The sequence below is a fragment of the Oncorhynchus tshawytscha genome, linkage group LG28, assembly GCF_018296145.1.
Source record: "Oncorhynchus tshawytscha isolate Ot180627B linkage group LG28, Otsh_v2.0, whole genome shotgun sequence".
NCBI lineage: Eukaryota > Metazoa > Chordata > Actinopteri > Salmoniformes > Salmonidae > Oncorhynchus > Oncorhynchus tshawytscha.
This window is the reverse complement of record NC_056456.1, coordinates 8,162,961-8,185,969: the sequence shown is the minus strand read 5'-3', so window position 1 is coordinate 8,185,969 and position 23,009 is coordinate 8,162,961. Positions and strand designations below refer to the sequence as shown.

The 23,009-nt window shown below is 42.6% G+C and overlaps 1 protein-coding gene across 1 annotated transcript in view; it reads right to left on the bottom strand.

The window, feature by feature from the left end:
- The window catches only part of LOC112226593 (potassium/sodium hyperpolarization-activated cyclic nucleotide-gated channel 2-like), a 64,547-nt gene that overhangs the window by 12,166 nt on the left and 29,372 nt on the right, over window positions 1-23,009 (bottom strand). Inside the window, exon 4 of the mRNA XM_024391023.2 lies at window positions 20,940-21,158. Within this exon, the coding sequence (XP_024246791.1) occupies window positions 20,940-21,158 (219 nt within the window). The remainder of the gene's footprint in view (window positions 1-20,939; window positions 21,159-23,009) is intronic.

Below are 23,009 nucleotides of genomic sequence, written 5' to 3'. Positions count from 1 at the left end.
GATCGTGACGTGAATAGGTTTTCTATTCTAAGAGGTATACAGGTTCCAAAAGGGTTCTTCGTCTGTCTCCATGGAATAACCCTTTTTGGTTCCAGGTAAAACTGTAGAAGGTAGAACCCTTTTGGGTAGAAAAGGGTTTGACATGGAACCCAAAAGGGTTCTTCTATGAGGACAGCCGAAGAGGCCTTTTAGCTTCTCGGTAGCATATTTTTGTCTGAGAGTATATGTACTGCCGTTTTAACATATACATACAGTACGTACTACTGCTGGCTACAGTAGAACCAGCCTCAGTTTGAGTAATGGAGGTGGTTAGTGACTCACTGAATGTGTCCGAGTAGACAGATCACTGCTGTGGCTGACGGATCCTCCATCCTCTTACATGCTTCAGCCAGGCAGCTTGGTCTGTGGAAGACCTGTGCTTATCACTAAGCTACTATAATATCAGAGTCTAAGTCTAGAGTTATATGGTACAGCAGGGGTGACCAATCCTACACTAGCACACCTGATTAATCCAATGACTCTTGGCTGATTCATTGGATTAGGTGTTTCAATGCTGGGCTGGAACAAAACTCTGCACCTACTCTATCTCTCCAGGACCAGGATTGGCTAGTAGTGGCCATCACTGTGCTACAGCACGAACCCACAGAGACAGACTGACTCAGTATTTAGTATTTTATTAGGATCCCCATTAGCTGTTGTCAAGGCAGCATCAACTCTTCCGGGTCAGCAGAGAGAGGATGTTTAAACAACACACTCGGTAATAGTTCGAGGCATAGCAAATTCCCCTGACAGCGAGCAGCTTCACTGCCCTGGCAGTTTCTTCTCTGGACATTTTAATAAAGACAACGTCATCCTCAGCTCAGGGACCATAATCCCACGAGGAGTAGAGTTGCGGAAAAAACTGACAACAGATCACAAGGAGAGAGAGAGTTTCTGTATTGATCTGGCCTCACTGCAATGCATGGCTGAGTGAATGACAACGATGCAGAAGGATTAGAGAGTAATACAAATAAAATACACCAGTACACACCAATTAAAGAGTTATTAAAACTCTATTACAGATCTTTAATTCTGTTCTTTTCACCGTGAGGACTTTAATTTGTCTACCAGTGTAAATGTACTTCCTGAAGAACTTTGAGATGGAAGTACATTTGCGCTGGGAGGCAGAAATTCCAAAACACCAACATTCTGATATGTCATCGCTGTATTAGTATTCACCCTGCCTCTCTTCCATCTGCTCTGTCTGATTTCCTTAATACTTTGTCTGTTGTAAACCCTGTCACTGTCTGCTGTCCGGAGGTTCAGTAAAAGTGGCCACTACCATCGATCTCGTGAGAGCAGGGGCAAGTTATGATTTACAACTAGGTTATTACATTCAGGAAATGAAAAGTAGCATTGCCGTAACAGAGGATCTTCCCAGAAAATAATGACTATCATTGTTCCGGCATCTCTGACTATGCCCAAAAATCGCATATCGCGCATAGAACGCTTACGTAGACGAGGTAAGAGATTTCGAACCCTCTATAGCCCACAGGTCTCCTCCTCTTCCTCGACTCCTATACCACTCACTTGGCTCCCTGTAGGAGCCAGTTAGCACTGCACCTCTCAAGGACATAGCCACCAGTGAGAGTGAGAGTGAGAGAGAGAGAGGAGACAAAAAAGCAGGGCGATATTAAGAGATGGAAGGAGAGAGAGAGAGAGGAGTAGACAGACAGAAAAGAGGAAAACGGAGAAGAAGATGGAGAAGGAGAGCTAGAAGGGAGAGAGAGATTAGCAGAATGGGATAAGAGTGACAGCGTGTGTGTGTGTGTGAGAGAGAGAGAGCGAGCGAGCGAGCGAGAGAGTGGGAGAGGCAGGGAAAGGCAATCAAGTATACTAGAGTGAGAAACGGAAGAGGGGACCAATGTCAGAACAACATTGGCGGCAGGACACACAGGTCTGCTGTCTCATCAATTCTGCTGCTGGGTGGGGGGACGTCATATCACTACTGCCCACCCTAACTTCCCCTCCTCTCCCACATCTGCCACCCTCCCTTATCCCCCCCAACCCCCTTCCTCCTCTGCCAGCCCCAGCCCATGGCGAATTGGCGCTACCTGGGTGAACACACCCGCTCACTCTGATTGGCTGCTGAGAGGCAGTAACACTCCCCCATCTCCCCAGCCACAGAGACTCTGCTTGGAGACAGCCAGGCTGCTGAGCTGCTCACGCTGCGTTGTGTTGCTATCGCTGCTGCTAACACCAGGCAACACTACTGTAACACTACTCAATAACACTACAGTTTACTAGCCAGGCTCTGCAGGTATTTAGAGAGAAACTATATGACGCTAAAATACTATACTACAGGTGCTTTCTGGTACCAACAGGTAACTGCCAAAATAAAGGAAACACCAACATAGTGTCTTAATGGGGTGTTGGGGCACCACAAGCTGCCAGAACAGCTTCAATGGAATTTACATGTGTCTTGAATATGGAGTGATTTCAGTGCCAACAGAAATTGTAGTTGAATTAGGGCGGCATCCTGGTAATAGTTGGTTTCCAGTAGTATTGGCTACTTCTACCCGTGGTCTGTTGCTCTCCGTCGGTTTCCACCGTTCGGAGTTACAATTGAATTGGAAGTTTACATACACCTTAGCCAAATACATTTAAACTCAGTTTTTCCCAATTCCTGACATTTAATCCTAGTAAAAATTCCCTGTTTTAGGTCAGTTAGGATCACATTTTAAGAATGTGAAATGTCAGAATAATAGTAGAGAGAATGATTTATTTCAGCTTTTATTTCTTTCATTACATTCCCAGTGGGTCAGAAGTTTACATACACCGAATTCGTATATTTGGTAGCATTGCCTTTAACTGTTGAACTTTAGCTGGTGTAACTGAATCAGGTTTGTAGGTGTCCTTGCTCGCACATGCTTTTTCAGTTCTGCCCACAAATCTTCTATGGGATTGAGGTCAGGGCTTTGAGATGGCCAATCCAATACCTTAACTTTGTTGTCCTTAAGCCGTTTTGCCACAACTTTGGAAGTATGCTTGGGGTCATTGTCCATTTGGAAGACCCATTTGCGACCAAGCTTTAAATTCCTGACCGATGTCTGAGATGTTGCTTCAATATATCCATATAATTTTCCTGCCTCATGATACCGTCTATTTTGTGAAGTGCACCAGTCCTTCCTGCAGCAAAGCACCCCCATAACATGATGCTTCCACCCCTGTGCTTCACGGTTGGGATATGGTTCTTCGGCTTGCAAGCCTTCCCCTTTTTCCTCCAACATAACGATGGTCATTATGGCAAAACAATTCTGTTTTTGATTAATCTGACCAGAGGACATTTCTCCAAAAAGTACAACCTTTGTCCCCATGTGCAGTTACAAACTGTAGTCTGGCTTTTTTATGGCGGTTTTGGAGCAGTGGCTTCTTTCTTGCTGAGCGGCCTTTCAGGTTATGTCGATATAGGACTAGTTTTACTGTGGATATAGATACTTTTGTACCTGCGTCCTCCAGCATCTTCACAAGGTCCTTTGCTGTTGTTCTGGGATTGATTTGCACTTTTCACACCAAAGTACGTTCATCTTTAGGAGAATTTTTTTTTTTACCTTTATTTAACTAGGCAAGTCAGTTAAGAACAAATTCTTATTTTCAATGACGGCCTTGCATACTATTGTTTGTACAGATGAACGTGGTACCTTCAGGCGTTTAGGAATTGCTCCCAAGGATGAACCAGACTTGAGGAGGTCTAAAAAAAAATCTGGGGTCTTGGCTGATTTCTTTTGATTTTCCCATGTTGTCAAGCAAAGAGGCATTGAGTTTGAAGGTAGGCGTTGAAATACATCCCCAGGTACAGTGCCTTGCGAAAGTATTCGGCCCCCTTGAACTTTGCAAAATTTTGCCACATTTCAGGCTTCAAACATAAATATATAAAACTGTATTTTTTTGTGAAGAATCAACAACAAGTGGGACACAATCATGAAGTGGAACGACATTTATTGGATATTTCCAACTTTTTTAACAAATCAAAAACTGAAAAATTGGATGATGTCAATTAGCCTATCAGAAGCTTCTAAAGCCATTAAATAATTTTCTGGAATTTTCCAAGTTGTTTAAAGGCACAGTCAACTTAGTGTATGTAAACTTCTGACCCACTGGAATTGTGATACAGTAAAATATATGTGAAATAATCTGTCTGTAAACAATTGTTGGAAAAATTACTTGTCATGCACAAAGTAGATGTCCTAGCCGACTTGCCAAAACTATAGTTTGTAACCAGGAAATGTGTGGAGTGGTTGAAAATGAGTTTTAATGACTCCAACCTAAGTGTATGTAAACTTCTGACTTTAACTGTCACTAGCTGAACTTTCTAGTGTCTTAGCTAGCTAGTGGGCTAACAACATCACAGGTGATTTAGCTAGCAACCTCTGGGCTAAACCCAGATTCAGTTTGTTTGGGTAACACGAGCGGTGCTGTTTCTTCACAGTGTATTACCCCACCATTGAAGCACCATCCCTTTTACATTCTTGTGCGAACTGTGCTTTCTATCTCGAGTTGCTTGGTTTACAAACCGATTCAACACTTGGTATTTCATGTGATGGCTTGACTAGCTGGCTATCAACTAGCTGGCTAGTTGTCGACATTGCGCTCAGCTGGACTCCGGTGTCCTTAGACATAGAGTGATGTACATGGAAAATATTTCCCAGGCCTCATCCTTGCTCGAGGATGACTCCGTTGACAACAAAGTCCCAGAGGAGGGACATCCCCTCCACCTGCGCTGCAGTCTGATTTGGAGGACCCCGGAGGACCCCCGACCCCGATGTGAGGACGACGGTATGTCTCTTGCCGCATCAGGCTGCACGACCCTCTGCTGAGTTTGTGCGACTCTGCTAGACCGAAGAGGTAGGGCAGGAGTGGTTCACCACAATAGACCTTAAGGATGCTTATTTCCACATCAGAGTTTATCCTGCACATAGGAGATATCTGATGTTCACCATCAAGGGCATAGCCTACGAATATCTCACCTCACCATTCGGTCTGTCCCTTTGTGCCAAAGAGAGCCTTAAGAGTCTTGACGTACATCAACTATGGTTGATCTGCATGGAGACTCGGGCTCATGTAGTGAAGCACACAGCCCGCTGTTGTAGCACCTGCTCGCTCTGGGCTTCAGGATGAATTGTGCCATAAGCTCGCTCGTACTAATCCTGCAGAAAATCTTTTGGCGATTGTCTCTGGACTCTGTAGCCTGTGGAGCAGCCCTCAGAGAGGAATGTTTTTTCGCCACTGCCCCTCAGGGTTACGCCCAGCAACATCAGTCACATACTAGATGTGTCTGAGTATTCTTGGGCTCATGGTTGCGGTAGTTCCACTTTATCTCCCCAGTCCACCTGGTCGGGCTGCTGCTCCAGTTTCAACTGTTCTGCCTGCGGCTATGGAACCCTGACATGTTCACCGGACGTGCTACCTTGTGCCGGCTTGCTGTTTTCGACCCTCTCTTTCCCTCTCTCTCTGTCCCTCTTTCCCTCTCTACCGCACCTGCTGTCTCAACCTCTGAATGCTCGGCTATAAAAAGCCAACTGACATTCACTCCTGAGGTGCTGATCTGTTGCACACTCTACAACCACTGTGATTATTATTTGACCCTGTTGGTCATCTATGAATGCTTGAACATCTTGAATAACGATCTGGCCTTAATGGCCATGTACTCTTATAATCTCCACCCGACACAGACAGAAGAAGACTGGCCACCCTCTCAAAGCCTGGTTCCTCTCTAGGTTTCTTCCCAGGTTCCTGCCTTTCTAGGGAGTTTTTCCAAGCCACTATGCTTCTACATCTGCCTGCTCTTTGGGGTTTTAGGCTGTGTTTCTGTATATGCACTTTGTGACATCTGCTAGTGTAGAAACGGCTTCATAAATACATTTGATTGATTGATTGATCCCTCTTGACACAGGGCTGCCCTACTGGGAAAGTGTTCACGAGCAAAGTAGTGATGACAGATGCGTCACTACAGGGATGGGGGGCAGGTCAGGCTAGACAATACATCTACGGTGGCGTATATCAGCTGCCAAGGAGGAATGCGCTCCCGTCAACTTCAGAGCAACACATGCTAGGCAGACTAAACTCGTGTGAGGATTTACTGTCGCGGGAGAACCCCCTACCAGAGGAGTGGTGACTTCAACCTGAAGTCGCCGTGGACGTGTCGGGGTATTACGGCATGGCTGCCGTCGATCTGTACAGCTTGTTCTGTGCAATGCGGGATCATCACAACACTCCTCTAGGCGTGGATGCGCTGGCCCACAAGTGGCCAGGCGTGCTTCTGTATGCCTTCCCACCCGTGCAGTGGTGTAAAGTATTTAAGTAAAATACTTTAAAGTACTACTTAAGTAGTTTTTTGGTGTATCTGTACTTTACTTTACTATTGATATTTTTGACAACTTTTTACTTTTACAGTACTTTTTACTCCATACATTTCTCCTGACACCCAAAAGTACTTTTTACATTTGGCAGGACAGGAAAATTGTCAAATTCATGCAAGTATCAAGAGAACATCCCTGGTCATCCCTATTGCCTCTGATCTGGTGGACTCACTAAACACAAATGCTTTGTTTGTAAATTATGTCTGAGTGTTGGTGTGTTCCCCTGGCTATCCTTAAATAAAAAAACAAGAAAATTATGCCATCTGGTTTGCTTAATATAGGGAATTTGAAATTATTTATACTTTTACTTTAAATACTGTCATATGGAAAACTGACTCTGAGACTTTCAACCAGCGGTTTTCAGTTGCGGCTGAACAGTTTGTTTGTGTGTTTAACTCTGCCTGTAAACACGCTGGATGATTCAGAATCCATTGAAGAGCTTGAACGATTAATTGACAAGAGATACTTACGAACTCAAAGAAACATGTTGCTGGTTTCGGAGGATTCAAGCATTGTTAAGGACAACCAACCAAATCAACAAAACAAACCAAAACCAGGTTGGCCAATAGGTATCAACGATGGAACCAAACCATCCCCTAGTAAGAGTGGCGAGTGGGGACAGGTTTACTGATATGGATGTTGACTTGTAAAAATCCATCAATGAAGGGCTTGCCAAACTTGATATCTTGGATATATTACGAGAGGACATCAATGCATTATGTCTAGAATTCAGCCAACGTCAGATTGATGATGTAAGGAAAGCGAACACGGCGCTGAAAGGTACTGTAGACTCTATTCATAGCAAGGTGGAGGTGGTGCAAAGGGAGAACAAACAACTTAAAGAAACCTTGCTTGATGTACAGTGTCCATCAATGCGGAACAATCTAATACTTTCAGGGATACCGGAGAATGACAACAGCAGAAGCTGTGACTTTATGTCAACTCAACTAAAACTGCCCACTGATGAGTCCACAGAATGGGTAAGGCCTCTGGAAATAGGCCACGGGCTGTTATTGCATGTTTTGACAAATTTAAGCAAAATGAAATGACGAAGAACATGGGCAGAGAACTCAGAAACACTGATTTTGGAATGAATGATCACTTCCCCACCGAGATCAATGAAAGGAGAAAAAAACTATATCCCATCATGAAGGAAAAGCGTTGCCTGAATCAACGAGTCTCCATGGTGATGGATAAACTTTACATCAATGGGCAATTGTATCAGGACTCTGGAGTAACTCCCTGGCTATTTTAATTCAATGTTCAAATTTGAGTTTGTGTGTATCATGACAACTTCTACTATATATACATGCGCTATTGATCTTCACTTGAAAAGGAAAGGGTTGCATATAGCTCAGGTTAATGTATGTAGTCTTCCTAACAAAATACATTAGGTTTTTAACTTGGTCAACATAAATCATATTCATATTTTGACTATGACCGAAACGCATTTAGATGCATCTGTAAATGATGGGCAAATTAACATTCAAGGATATAGTCTACTGAGAAGAGACAGGAATAGGAATGGTGGGGGTGTAGCACTGTACATTCAGAATCATATACCCTTTAAGAGGAGGGATGACCTTAAATGTATGTCAAATAGAGGAACTATGGGCTCAAGTACATCTGCCTCACCAGGCACCCATATTGGTAGGATGTGTGTATATACCTCCTAGCTCTAAGGTGTCCTATCTGGATGACTTATGTACTGGGTTTGACCAGGCCAGAGATAGCAATAGAGATGTATTTATCTTGGGTGATTTTAATATAAATTGGAAGGATCACAATATTTCAAATAGAACAAAATTGATGAGATATGCCAAGAACTGTGGTTTGAAAAAAATGGTTAATGATACTACAATACAACTAGATCGTCAATTAAGTTGGGTCATTGTTCAGACACATGCATTGATCTGATTTTCTGTAATATATCATTGCAGTGCTTAAAAGCCAGATCAAATTCCAGTGGGCTGGACAGACAGACATAATATTGTGACCATAACCATGGGTTCCAAAGAAACCCCCTAGGATTGTGGTCAAGAGAAATTTTTAAACATTTCATCATGAGCTATTTCTAAATGATTTGACTGTTGTACCCTGAGAGCTGATTTATCTAGAGGATGATTTAAATCACGCTACAGAATGTTTTATTGATTTGCTCACTGAGGTAATGGACCATCATGCCCCTATAAGAAAGTGTTGTTGCTCGTCCATCTCCATGGATTGATGATGAACTGGGTGAGGCTTTTTCTCAAATATGGCAAAAGTCTTAGCAGCCAAGTCAAAATCAGAAATTGATGAACAGAATTATAGAACATTATGTAATTATGCAGTTAAATTGAATCGAAAGAAAAAAGTTATTTTACAACAATGCTTTAATTGATTGTAAAAATGATTCTAAAAAGGTATGGAACACAGTTAAGGGCTTACTTGGTACATCTATCTCATCATGCCCATCTAGTGTGGAGGTTGACGGGAGAATAATAACAAAAGCAGTTGATATTGCCAATCATTTTGCAGATTTTTTTACAAAGAAAATTAATTTACTGAGCAACAATGTAAACATACATTCTTCCAAACAAGCTATTGTCCAATGGATTTATGAACTACAAGATCTGCTCTTTAAGTCTGCAAACAGTGTCAGTGGAGGAGGTGTTAAACCTATTGAAGTCATTACCTGATGGTAAATCTACAGGTTATGGTCTTATGGACAATTTTTTTCTTCGCTGTGCTGCTCCCCAGATTGCAGTTCCACTGAGATACATATTTAATTGGTCACTGGAAAAGGAGATGTTTGCAAATGTATGGAAGCATGCAAAACTATGTCCTATTACGAAAGACTGCAAAGAACCCATTACTCCTGCCAATAGTCAACCAATTAGTCTACTCTCACACTCCGTAAGATATTGGAGGGTATTGTGAGTAGACAAATATGGGAGTACATGGAAAGAATGATATGATTACAGTCAATCAGCATGCTTATCGCAACAACCATTCCACTACCACTGCATTGGTTGACATGACTGACCAGTGGCTCAATGCTATGGATAATGGTAAGTTTGTGGGTGTACTATTTTTAGATTTCAGTGCATGCAGCATTTGATTTAGTGGATCATGAAATCATTTTGACAAAATGAATGCATTATGGTTTTAAGGAGGTAGCATTGAATTGGATACAATCATATCTAACTGACAGGAAACAGTCCACCTATATCAATGGTTCATTTTCTTCCCCTTGTGTGTTAAACTGTGGAATACCGCAGGGCAGCTGCCTTGGGCCACTTCTTTATTTAATATATACCAACGACCTTCCCTATGCCTTAGCTGAAACTCAAGCTACTATATTTGCAGATGATACTACAATTTATGCAGCAAGACAATCGGTCCAACAGGTATAGCAATATGAGGGAGTGGGTTTGCCAAAACAAACTTGTTTTAAACACCAAGAAAACCAAAGTTATGTTGGTCTGTTCCACTAGGAAAATGCCAAAACAGCATGGGATACAATTAAGTATGGGAGGAGTACAAATTGAAGAAGTGGCAGAAACCAAACTATTGGGAGTGCAGCTAGACAACTGCTTGTCATGGTCATCTCAAATAACTAATCTCTGTAAAAAATATATATATATTAAAACAGCATGCATAATCAGAAAGATAGCTAAATATTTACCAGGAAAAATTATTCAGCAAATAACACAAGCATTAATTGACAGTCTGACACTCCCTGACCTGAGATATCTCTGTTTTCTTTATATTTTGGTTAGGTCAGGGTGTGACTAGGGTGGATACGCTAGTTTTTGTATTGTCTAGCGGTTTGTATTGTCTAGGGTTTTTGTATGTCTAGGGTTTTGTATGTTTATGGTGGCTGATATGGTTCCCAATCAGAGGCAGCTGTTTATCTTTGTCTCTGATGGGGGATCATATTTAGGTAGCCATTTCCCTTTGGTGTTTGTGGGTTCTTGTTCTATGTTTAGTTGCCTGTCTGCACGATTCATATTAGCTTCACGGTTCGTTTTGTTGTTTTGTTAGTTTGTTCAGTGTTCTTTCTATTTAATAAAGAAGAATGTACACATACCACGCTGCACCTTGGTCCGATTCATATGACGAACATGACAGAGTCAGGTGAACTACTGTTCTGTGGTCTGAGGAATGACTTCGTCAAGTAAAGTTAGGAGGCTGAAGAATGCACAGAACAAAGCAGCAAGGATTGTTTTAAGTGGACATATAGTTCTTCTGTTGCAGTCATGCGCAATGTTCGTGGTTGGTCATCAATCGACAAGATAATTGAAAAAAAACGTGCTTATTTTATTTTATAACATACATCATTTAAAACGGCCAATTCTATTCACAATGGTATTCAGTTGGTAAGAGACAGACATTCCATAAATACTAGGAATAGATTGTCCACCATCTATACGTTATCCAGACAGAAAAGAGAAATAGGCAAAATAACATTTCGATGTAGAGCAATAAAGTGATGGAATAAATTAACTGAGCAAACCAGAAACCTTTCAATATATACATGTAAACATTATTTTAAAACAACATAGAAATGTTGTGGGACTATAGTAGATGAAGAATCAATATGTTTTAGATTGAGTATTTATTGGTTCATTTTGTTAGTATATTATGTATGTTTGTAATAGTGTGTTATATGTGAAAATGTGTTCGTATTATAAATTGTATTTTAATGTTAAGGACTCTTGGAAGATTAGTCCAAATGGGGACTAAAAGAGATCCAAATAAAATAAAATAAAGTATATTTTAACATTTACTTTTGATACTTAAGTCTATTTAAAACCAAATACTTTTAGACTTTTAATTAAGTAGTATTTTACTGGGTGACTAACTTTTACTTGAGTCATTTTCTATTAACTCTTGAAGCTAGGGGGCACTATTTTTATGTTTGGAAAAATAACGTCCCCAAAGTAAACGGCCTATTTCTCAGGACCAGATGCTAGAATATGCATATAATTGACAGATTATGATAGAAAACACTCTAAAGTTTCCAAAACTGTCAAAATATTGTCTGTGAGTATAACAGAACTGATATTGCAGTCGAAACCCAGAGAAAAATCAAACCAGGAAGTGGCTTATATTTGGAAAACTCCATGTTCCATAGCCTCCCATTGCTCCATTTAAAGGGATATCAACCAAATTCCTTTTCCCATCGCTTCCTCAAGGTGTCAAAAGTCTTCAGATATAGTTTCAGGCTTTTATTTTGAAAAATGAGCCAGAACGATAACATCGCGTCAAGTAGTCACATGAGTTTTGCTTGCGCAACAGAATTTGGACAGCTATTGTTTTTCCCTCTCCTACTGTGAAAGACATTTGCTGTTGATATATTATCGATTATATATTTTAAAAACAACCTAAGGCTTGATTATAAAAAACGTTTGACATGTTTCTGTGGACATGACGGATATTATTTGGAATTTGTCTGCGTTGTCGTGACCACTCTTTCCTGTGGATTTCTGAACATAATGCGCCAAACAAACAGGGGTGTTTTGGATATAAAAATAATCTTTATGGAACAAAAGGAACATTTGTTGTGTAACTGGGAGTCTCGTGAGTGAAAACATCCGAAGATCATCAAAGGTAAACGATTAATTTGATTGCTTTTCAGATTTTCGTGACCAAGCTACCTGATGCTAAGTGTACATAATGTTTTGTCATGCGATCGATAAATTTACACAAACGCTTGGATTGCTTTCGCTGTAAAGCATCATTTCAAAATCTGAGACGACAGGTGGATTAACAAAAGGCTAAGCTGTGTTTTGCAATATTGCACTTGTGATTTCATGAATATGAATATTTTTTGTAATATTATTTGACTGAGGCGCTATGCTATTCAGCGGTTGCTGATGACAATTAAGGGATGGGTAGCGTCAATAAGTTTTTAAGTATCTTTACTTTTACTCAAGTATTAAAATTTTTCCCTACTGCTCCCTTTTGACCTGATCCCCCCCTACTCTCGACAGAGAGCGAACAGTTAATCCCTCATCCTGATAACCCCGTATTGGCCTGGGAAGCCATGGCTGGTGGAGATTGTAACTCTCCTGTATGCACAACCATTGTACTTCCCTCAGCGCAAGGATCTGCTATCCCAAACACAGGGCGAAATATTCCACCCTCATCCCGAGCTGATGGATCTCTGGTCCTGGCCCATGAGAAGTCCAACTTAGACTTGGTGGGCTTGCCTCCGAACGTGTTTGCCACAATTCAGAGTGCCAGAGCCCCTTCTACAAGAGGACTTTAAGACCTGAAGTGGAGGGCTTCTCGAGAGGTGGTGTGTGAGACGCGAGTTGGTCCCCTTTCAGTGTTCCATCCCTGCCGTTCTCTCCTTCCTATAGGAATTACTCGACAAGGGCAAGGCTTTTTCCACCGTTAAGGTCTACTTGGCGGCAATATCAGCATGCCATGTAGGATTAGGTGAGACGACGATCAGGACTCAACTCCTGGTTCATCGTTTTATGAAGGGAGCACGCCGTCTCCGTCAGGTTGCAAAGACACTTTCCCCATCATGGGACTTGGCACTGGGGTCACATCTGCTCCTGCAACGCCCTCTACTGCTCATCCTGTGTCTCCTTGACCTGCTGCCACTCCCCCGGTACTCTCCCTCTCTCGCTCTGATTGTGTGGGCGGAGACAGGTGTGCTGCAGTCAGAGCAGATCCCCACCAGCTGCAACCTGTTCCATAATCAACACTGACCTCTACAAATACTCAGCCCTGCCACTTCCTCGCTGCCAGATCGTAATCTCTGCTCAGTCAGTCTACGTTTCTAGCCGTTTGTTACTATTCAGATCCTGTTATCCTGTTGTCCCTGTTTTCCTTGCCTGACACTGTTTTCCTCTCCGCTACAGTTTTGCCCGCTCTGACTCTGGTCCCTGTCTCCAGTCCCACGTATCGTCATCCTGCTACTCTGTCCTGGATTCCCCACTCTACAACTCCCTTGGATTCCCCTTCGGACCTGCTTACCCTGTCTCAACCCCTCTTTCGCTCCAGCCTCAGCCTCCGCACCTGGTTTCCAGCAACCCGCCCGAGCTTCCCCTGACCTGCACTCCATCTCCCTCCGGGGGTGTTTCAATAAATACCTTGTTTACTTCATCCCAGTCTCCTCATCTAAATTGGCTCTTGGGTTCCCCTGTTCCACTCCGCGTAACAACTGGTTCTGGATATGCTTACAGGCGATCACTTTTGGACCCCTAAAGACAGTCTAATAGGACAAACCTGTTGCTCGCCATGGCCAAAAGCGTTAGCGACCTTCATGCGCTCTCGGTTCATCCTTCATGCACTCAGTTTGCCCCCGACTACTCCAAGGTTACGATATGTCCTAACGCCACATTCATTCCTAAGGTCATTCCCATGACTCACAGTAGTCAAGCCTGACCTCTTTCCCTTCCACTCTCCACCATTCTCTTCTCCAGAGCAGCGGGGCCTTAACACATTGTGTCCGGTGCACACCCTGCGCATTTACATGGACAGGACTAGGAGTTGTGACCAACTGTTTGTTTGCTTTTCCAACCCTGCTCGGGGTAGGGCTTTGTCCAAACAAAGCCTCTCCCACTGGGTAGAGGCTACTGTCAAGGCATGCAGTTGTCGGGGATTGCAGTCTCCCCTGGGTTTCTGGGCACATTCCACTAGAGGAATTGCCACACCATGAACACTGTTCAGGGGAATCTCCTTCTCTGAGATTTAACGTTGTTCCTTCGAAGGATCTAACGCTGAACTTAGCCTTATGCTGCTTTTGGGAAACCGGGCCCAGGTACTTTGCCAGCCAGGAAAGGTAGAGGAGAACAGATAGAATCAAACACTTACTGTGGTAAACAGAAACTTCCGGCGGTTTCTGAAGCCATTGTGGCATGTAACATTTATTTGGCTCTAGCATTTGAACTGTTTTGGTTATGAGCTACTATGACCCCATACCTAAAAACTAAGACTCTCTGGAGCATGGACGTGATAATCACAGACTGCATTAGAAGGGAGTGTCAAAAAAACAAAAATGTTGTCCCAATAAGAATACAGTTGAAATGCCGTTCATAGCCCTTCTAAGGATAGACTTTACGTATTTAATCTTGCTCTTGTGACTGACTGGGTTTGAACCAGGTCTCCTACATGTCACAAGACTGTGTTATCCCTATAGGCTTTAGCTAAGTGGGCTAAGTTCAGGAAGTTCATGTAAAGGACGACACCCTGGCTGCTTAACGAGTAGCACTTCCCCCTGAGTTCATATGGTGACTCGAACTCAGGACTTCTGCCTCAAACTCACGTGACCGCCTTCCTGAAGCATTTCAAAAAAGGCCTTCTTCAATTGTGTAAGGAGCAGCACTTCAGGCTGAGGAGTGAGTTTCAGAGATCCCCATCTGCTACACTAATATACACTGAGTGTACAAAACATTAGGAACATCTTCCTAATATTGAGTTGCACCCCCTTTTGCCCTCAGAACAGCCTCAATTTGTCTGGGCATGGACTCTACAAGGTGGCGAAAGCGTTCCACAGGGCTGTTGGCCCATGTTGACTCCAATGCTTCCCACAGTTGGAACTAGTTGCCTGGTAGTGGATCTCTACTCCGAATAGCTAGCTCCATCTCATCCCACAGATGCTCAATTAGATTGAGATCTAGTGACTGGGCAGGCCACTGCAGTAAGCTGCATTCACTGTCGTGTTTGTGGAACCATTCCTAGACTATCCTAGCTTTGTGGCATGGGGCATTATCCTGCTGAAAAAATTCATTCACACATGGATACACTGCTTCTACGAAGGGATGCATCTGATTGTTCAGATATCCTGTGGCATTCAAACGTTGCTCCGCTTTATCAAGAGGCTCATTGTGTGCCATGAAAACACACCCACACCATCACACGCCTACAATGTTGACATGCGGCATAATGGATGCATGTACTCATGTGGTTTTCTCCATACTCTAGTCCTCCCATCAGCGTGAAACAGCAGGAACCAGAATTCGTCAGACCAGCCAATATTTTTCCAATTCTCCAGTGTCCAGTATTTTTGTTCCTTAGCCCACTGCAACCACAGTTTCTTGTTTTTTGCTGAAAGAAGTGGAACTCTGTAAGGTCCTCAGTTGCCATACCGTATTATTTGATGGGTATTTTATGGGTCTTTGGGCACCAATGTTGTACTGAACTGTAGCCCTTCTGTTGCACTGCACAATTCCTGTCAGCCTCTTTGTCCTCTTTCATCAATGACCCATTTTCAACAACTGGCCTGCCGTTGACTGGAAGTCATTTGGGTGGTGGATCGTTCTTGATACGCATGGGAAACTGTTGAGCGCGAAAAACCCAGCAGAGTTGCAGTTCCTGACACACTCAAACCGGTGCGCCTGGCACCCCGTTCAAAGGCACTTAAATCTTTTGTCACCTCTGAATGGCACACATACACAATCCATGTTTCAATTGTCTCAAGGCTTAAAAATCCTTCTTTAACCTGTCTCCCCTTCATCTACACTGATTGAAGTGAATTTAACAGGTGACATCAAAAAGGGATCATAGCTTTCACCTGGGTTCACCTGGACAGTCTATGTCATGGAAAGAGCGGTTGTTCCTAATGTTTTGTACACTCAGTGTAAGTCTTCAAGATCCAGCAAAGTTACTTGCGTGGTTTGGTGATCCATGCTTATGTAATGAAAACCTTGCCTGAGACCTGAAGATGTGTTAGTTTGACATGTTTTTTTAATTGAATATCCAAAACATACAATATACTTGCAATGAAGCCGCTCAACAACTACATCATACCAGTCATTCATTCAGAGCGACACACAGAAGCATCCAGGGTCAATGCCCTGCTCAAGGGCACGTTGACAGATCTCCCACCAGGCCAAAAGTTTGACCTGTGTTAGTTTGTGTTAGACATACAGTGCCTTGCAATAGTATTCATCCCCCTTGGCGTTTTTCCTTTTTCATGTAATGGACATACACAAAATAGTCCAAATTGGTGATGTGAAATAAAACAAAACCCTGAAAAGTGGTGCATTCACCTGTGTATAATCTAAGTGTCACATGATCTGTCACATGATCACAGTATATATACACCTGTTCTGAAAGGCCCCAGAGTCTAAGCGGCACCATGAAGAACAAGGAGCTCTCCTAACAGGTCAGGGACAAAGCTGTGGAGAAGTACAGATCAGGGTTGGGTTATAAAAAAATATCCAAAACTTTGATCATCCCACGGAGCACCATTGAATCCATTATTAAAAAGTTGAAAGAATATGGCACCACAACAAACCTGCCAAGAGGACCAGGCAAGGAGGGCATTAATCAGATAGGCAACAAAGAAAGCAACACTCAAGTGGTTTAAGGGGAAACATTTACAGTTGAAGTTAGAAGCTTACATACATCTTAGCCAAATACATTTAAACTCAGTTTAACAATTCCTGACATTTAGTCCTAGTAAACATTCCCTGCCTTAGGTCAGTTAGGATCACCACATTATTTTAAGAATGTGAAATGTCAGAATAATAGTAGAGAGACTGATTTACTTCAGATTTTATTTTATTCATCACATTCCCAGTGGGTCAGGGGTTTACATACACTCAATTAGTATTTGGTAGCATTGCCTTTAAATTGTTTAACTTGGGCCAAACATTTTGGGTTGCCTTCCACAAGCTTCCCACAATAAGTTGGGTGAATTGTGGCCCATTCCTCCTGACAGAGCTGGTGTAACTGAATCAGGTTTGTAGGTCTCCTTGCTCGCTAACGCTTTTCTAGTTCTGCCCACAAATCTTCTATAGGATTGAGGTCAGGGCTTTGTGATGGCAACTCCAATACCTTGACTTTTTTGTCCTTAAGCCATTTTGCCACAACTTTGGAAGTATGCTTGGGGTCATTGTCCATTTGGAAGAATCATTTGCGACCAAGCATTAACTTCCTCACTGATGTTAGATGTTACTTCAATATATCCACATAATTTTCCTGCCTCATGATGCCATCTATTTTGTGAAGTGCACCACTGCAGCAAAGCACCACCACAACATGATGCTGCCACCCCCGTGCTTCACGGTTGGGATGGTGTTATTCGGCTTGCAAGCCTCCTCCTTTTTCCTCTAAACATAACGATGGTCATTATGGCTAAACAGTTCTATTTTTGTTTCATCAGACCAGAGGACATTTCTCCCAAAAGAATGATCTTTGTCCCCGTGTGCAGTTGCAAACCGTAGTATGACTTTATGGCAGTTTTGGAGCAGTGGCTTCTTCCTTGCTGAGTGGCCTTTCAGGTTATGTCGATATAGGACTCGTTTTATAGATACTTTTGTACCTGTTTCCTACAGCATCTTCACAAGGTCCTTTGCTGTTGTTCTGGGATTGATTTGCACTTTTCGCACCAAAGTACGTTCATCTCTTGGAGACGAAACGCGTCTCATTTCTGAGCGGTATGACGGCTGCGTGGTCCCATAGTGTTTATACTTGTGTACTATTGTTTGTACAGATGAACGTGGCACCTTCAGGCATTTGGAAATTGCTCCCAAGGATGAACCAGACTTATGTAGGTCTACATTTTTTTTCTGAGGTCTTGGCTGATTTGTTTTGATTTTCTCATGATGTCAAGCAAAGAGGCATTGAGTTTGAAGGTATGCCTTGAAATACATCCACAGGTACACCTCCAATTGACTCAAATGATGTCAATTAGTCTATCAGAAGCTTCTAAAGTCATGACATCCTTTTCTGTAATTTTCAAAGCTGTTTTAAGGCACAGTCAACTTAGTGTATGTAAACTTCTGACCTACTGGAATTGTGATACAGTGAATGATAAGTGAAATAATCTGTCTGTAAACAATTGTTGGAAAAATTACTTGTGTCATGCACAAAGTAGATGTCCTAACCGACTTGCCAAAACTATAGTTTGTTAACAGGAAATTTGTGGAGAGGTTGAAAAACGAGTTTTAATGACTCCAACCTAAGTGTATGTAAACTTCTGACTTCAACTGTAATGGTCTTGGAATGGCCTATTCAAAGCCCAGACCTCAATCCAATTGAGAATCTGTGTTATGCCTTAAAGATTGCTGTACACCAGTGGAACCTATCCAACTTGAAGGAGCTGGAGCAGTTTTGCCTTGAAGAATGGGCAAAAATCCCAGTGACTAGATGTGCCAAGATTATAGAGACATACCCCAAGAGACTTGCAGCTGTAATTGCGGCGAAAGGTGGATCTACAAAGTATTGACTTTGCGGGGGTGAATAGTTATGCACGCTCAAGTCTTATTTCTTGCTTCACAATAAAACATATTTGCATCTTCAAAGAGGTAGGCATGTTGTGTAAATCAAATGATAAACCCCCCCCAAAAAATCCATTTTAATTCCAGTTTGTAAGGCAACAAAATAGGAAAAATGCCAAGGGGGGTATTCACCCCTAGGCTTTAGGTCAACAGGCAAAGACAGTCTTAACCCAGTCAGTCACATTTAACAATTGCTAGCTTTTTGTCCATCAAGAAAAATGCTATGTCATTCAACCAGGATCTGCCAGAGCCGCCATTCAGCCAGGATCTGCCAGAGCCGCCATTCAGCCAGGATCTGCCAGAGCCGCCATTCAGCCAGGATCTGCCAGAGCCGCCATTCAGCCAGGAGCTGCCAGAGCCGCCAGTCAGCCAGGAGCTGCCAGAGCCGTCAGTCAGCCAGGAGCTGCCAGAGCCGTCAGTCAGCCAGGAGCTGCCAGAGCCGTCAACCAGCCTGAGCTACCTCTCAGTCCCGAGCTACCTCTCAGTCCCGAGCTACCTCTCAGTCCCGAGCTACCTCTCAGTCCCGAGTTACCTCTCAGTCCCGAGCTACCCCTCAGTCCCGAGCTACCCCTCAGTCCCGAGCTACCCCTCAGTCCCGAGCTACCCCTCAGTCCCGAGCTGCCCCTCAGTCCAGTGGGGCCCTTTGTTAGGGACCCTAGGCCAAGGTAGGCCGGCGAGGGTCGCCACTCAAAGGACGCTAAGGAGGTGGACAAAGACAATGATGGAGTGGGGTCCACATCCAGAGCCAGAGCCGCGGACAGATGCCCACCCAGACCCTCCCCTATAGGTTTAGGTGGTGCGGTCGGAGTCCGCACCATGGGGGGAGGGGGGGGTACGTTCTGGCCATAGTTCTTTTGTTTTTTCCTTGTTTTTGTGTTGGTCAGGACGTGAGCTGGGTGGGCATTCTATGTCTAGTTTGTCTATTTCTATGTTTGGCCTGATATGGTTCTCAATCAGAGGCAGGTGTTAGTCATTGTCTCTGATTGGGAACCATATTTAGGTAGCCTGTTTTTGTGTTGAGTTTTGTGGGTGGTTGTTTCCTGTCTGTGTTCTCTGCACCAGATAGGACTGTTTCGGGTTTTGCCACATTTGTTATTTTGAATTTGTATAGTGTTATCGTTCTTTTATTAAACATGTTGAACACGAACTGCGCTGCATTTTGGTCCTCCTCTCCTTCGACGGAAGAAAGCCGTGTTGAATATATGAAACTTTGATTAACTTGAAATTATGGTTTCTAAACTTGACAATAAATGCAATATCTAACATATTTTAACTGAATATATAAAATATTGAGTTAGAATATTAAATCAAATGTACATTTTATTTTAAAACTGAATGCAATACTCATTCAATTCTGTTTAAAATCATGAAATACAAGTTTTACTTGTGCATTAAACATTCAACATTCTTTAATTCAAATGCAATATCCTAATACAAATTCTAAATGATAAAATCCAGATACAATTTATGTTTGCAATGAAATCACTCCACACTTGAACTCTATTGGAGGGATGTGACATCATTCTTCCGCAAGAAAATCCATCATTTGGTGTTTAGTTGATGGTGGTGGAAAACGCTGTCTCAGGAGCCGCTCCAGAATCTCCCATAAGTGTTCAATTAGGTTGAGATCGGTTGACTGAGACACACAACATTCATTTAATTGATTGGAAATTATTTTGTGGCTTGACATCACTCAATTCCTAATTTTATAATTGGAACCCCCCCCACCGCCCCACATTATGCTTTTGGTTTGGCCCGGTACTCCAAGGCTGTGTTTTGTGAAGGGAAAACAACTTTAACACAGCTTGTAAGGAGAACGGAGAAACACGCAATATCTCCTTTCTTTTTCTCTCTCTCTTCTTAACAAACCCTCATATATATATATAGGCTAACTTGAAACAAATAAAATAGTGCAGTCAAATTTAACATGGTCAATTCATAACCACTAATAAGATTGATATAGAAAATGATATTTTTTTCAAAAATTTATATTGCGATGACCTTACTACCTACTAGGTAAAACCAAATGGTCCTTAGTGGTTCAATAATAAAATATAGTAAGTATTACTTTATTAATGATCACTACATTTTAGTATGTAATTGTTACATAGCTAATAAGAAGTGTATAATTATTTATATCAGAAGTAATATGAAGAGAAAAAATAGCTTAGCAGTAAAGGAGTAATGGCAGTTCATTTATTCATTCACAGGAAAGAAAGCTATAATTTCACTGCACCATTCAGGCAACATGATCGTAGTTATAACAGAATTGAGAGATAGCGGGAGGATGATGAAGGGAGAGGCTCCTTACCTTCTCCTGGTACTGTCGTCGAGACGAGTCCAGGGACTGGATGAGTGCTGTGGCATGGCCTATGAACACAGCATAGCAGGTGGCCCCGACGATCATACTGAGCATGGTGAGCCAGATATCAGACAGGCTCTCCGGGGCCTGCCGACCGTAGCCGATACACAGCATGTGGCTCATCGCCTTGAACACTGCAAACGAATATAGCTCCGACCAGGTGTCATTCTGCAGAAAGACAGAGAAATTAAACAGAAAATATTTTAAATATGGATAAAAGACAGAAGTTACCCATTTGGGGAGGAGAGGAGAAGGAAGTTGGTGACTCAAAGTAAGAGACAAAAACGCACAGAGAGAGAGAGACCGAGGAGGGTAGGAGAGGAGGGTAGGAGATAGAGAGGGCAGAAAATTGAGAATTGGGGACAAACGGGACAAGGAGAGGAAGTTGTATGAATGAGGACTCAGGGGAGATAAAGAGAGGGAGAGAGATAGAGAGGACGAGGAGGATAATTAGGGGGGGTGAGAAAGGGGGGGAGAGGGAGTGAAAGAGGGTTAGAGACAGAGAGGGAGAGAGAGAGGAAGAAAGAAAAAAGAAAGGAGAGAGGAAGAAGTAGAAAGAATGAGAGAAAGAAAGTGAGACAAAGAGAGAGAAAGAGAGAAAGAGAGAGAGAAAGACAAAGATAGAAGGTTAGAGAGAGAGAGAAACAAAGAAACAAAGAAAGAGAGAGAGATATTGGGGGAATCCTGTGAGGCCTAATCAGTGAGAGGTTCTGAGATTATTTCCACAGAGACTTTAAAGGAAAATTCCACCCAAAAACCTTTGGTATTGTTGACATTGTCCCAAAATGTTTTGCTTGTCAGCAATCAAGTTTTCAAGATATATTTTGCAAAATGCATCATACAGGGATGATTTCTGTATTTTTTCAGTTACAAGCAACAAATGACAAGCAACATTTGGGACTATGTCAACAACAGACTAATAAAACAAATACCAACAGTTTTGGGGTATTTTCCTTTAATGAGAGGCAATTAAATATGCCATTTCACAAATCTGAATCTCAATCCGCACACACCACAACAACAACAACAACAAACACACACACACACACACACAGGGGGGTGACATTATGCAACCAATAAAAACAATACTGTGGAGCAGAATTCATTTTTATGCATGTCTATGAGATGGTGCCAATAATTTAAAGGTGCAGAGGTGCAGTATTCCACTCATTTTGTATTACAGTAAGTGTTCTCCAGTCTATTCAAAATATTGCGGTTTGTTTTTGGTACAATCTCAGCAATTTATTGCAGTGAGGGCTGTGTAGTCAACAGAAAATGTCCAGGAAAGAAGCAACTAAAGGCCACGTCCTAATAGTCTGGCCAAGTCCCAGTACTTTTGAACAGCTTCCTTTCCTTGCCTCCTCTCCTTGTTTGAATTCTTATTTGAATTGCGTTGACAGCTAAAGAGACCTCTACAACCCTTTCACCTGTCTGTTAGTGGAAAGAAAGGTCACAAGGAAAGGAAGCCAGCCAGTCCCACTTCACTCCATACTCCCTCCCCTTGGCCATAACCCTTTGACGTTTCCAGATCTGAAGCATCTGGATAGGTATAGGGAGTGCGGTGGTGGAGCTTCAACCATATTGCTAACACTTTACAGATCTGCAAAATATGGATATGGCCAAGGGGAAGGGCTAGGGGGCGAATTGGGACCGGATGATAGTGTTGGAACATAGCCCCTATCCAGGGAGCCTCTGATGTCAACAACACCTTGTGGCCAACTGTTCAGTTATCCTTTATTCCTACCAAGCACACAATGTTCTGTACTGACACAAAGTCAAGGCCTCCATAGATTTCTTATTTCCCACGCCCTTCTCTTACCGCCCACGACACACAGCAGAGCAGAACAGGGAAAGAGTACAGCTAGAGACTGCAGTCAAAATGTTCCACTTCGTCCTGCTCTCCCCTCCAGACTGCATTTAGTGGTGTAGGTTTAAATGTAATCGACTATGATAGAATAGAGAAACATTATGGGGAGGGAGTTTGTCCTGCAAATACAACAAAGCTCTTCTGTTTCTCCT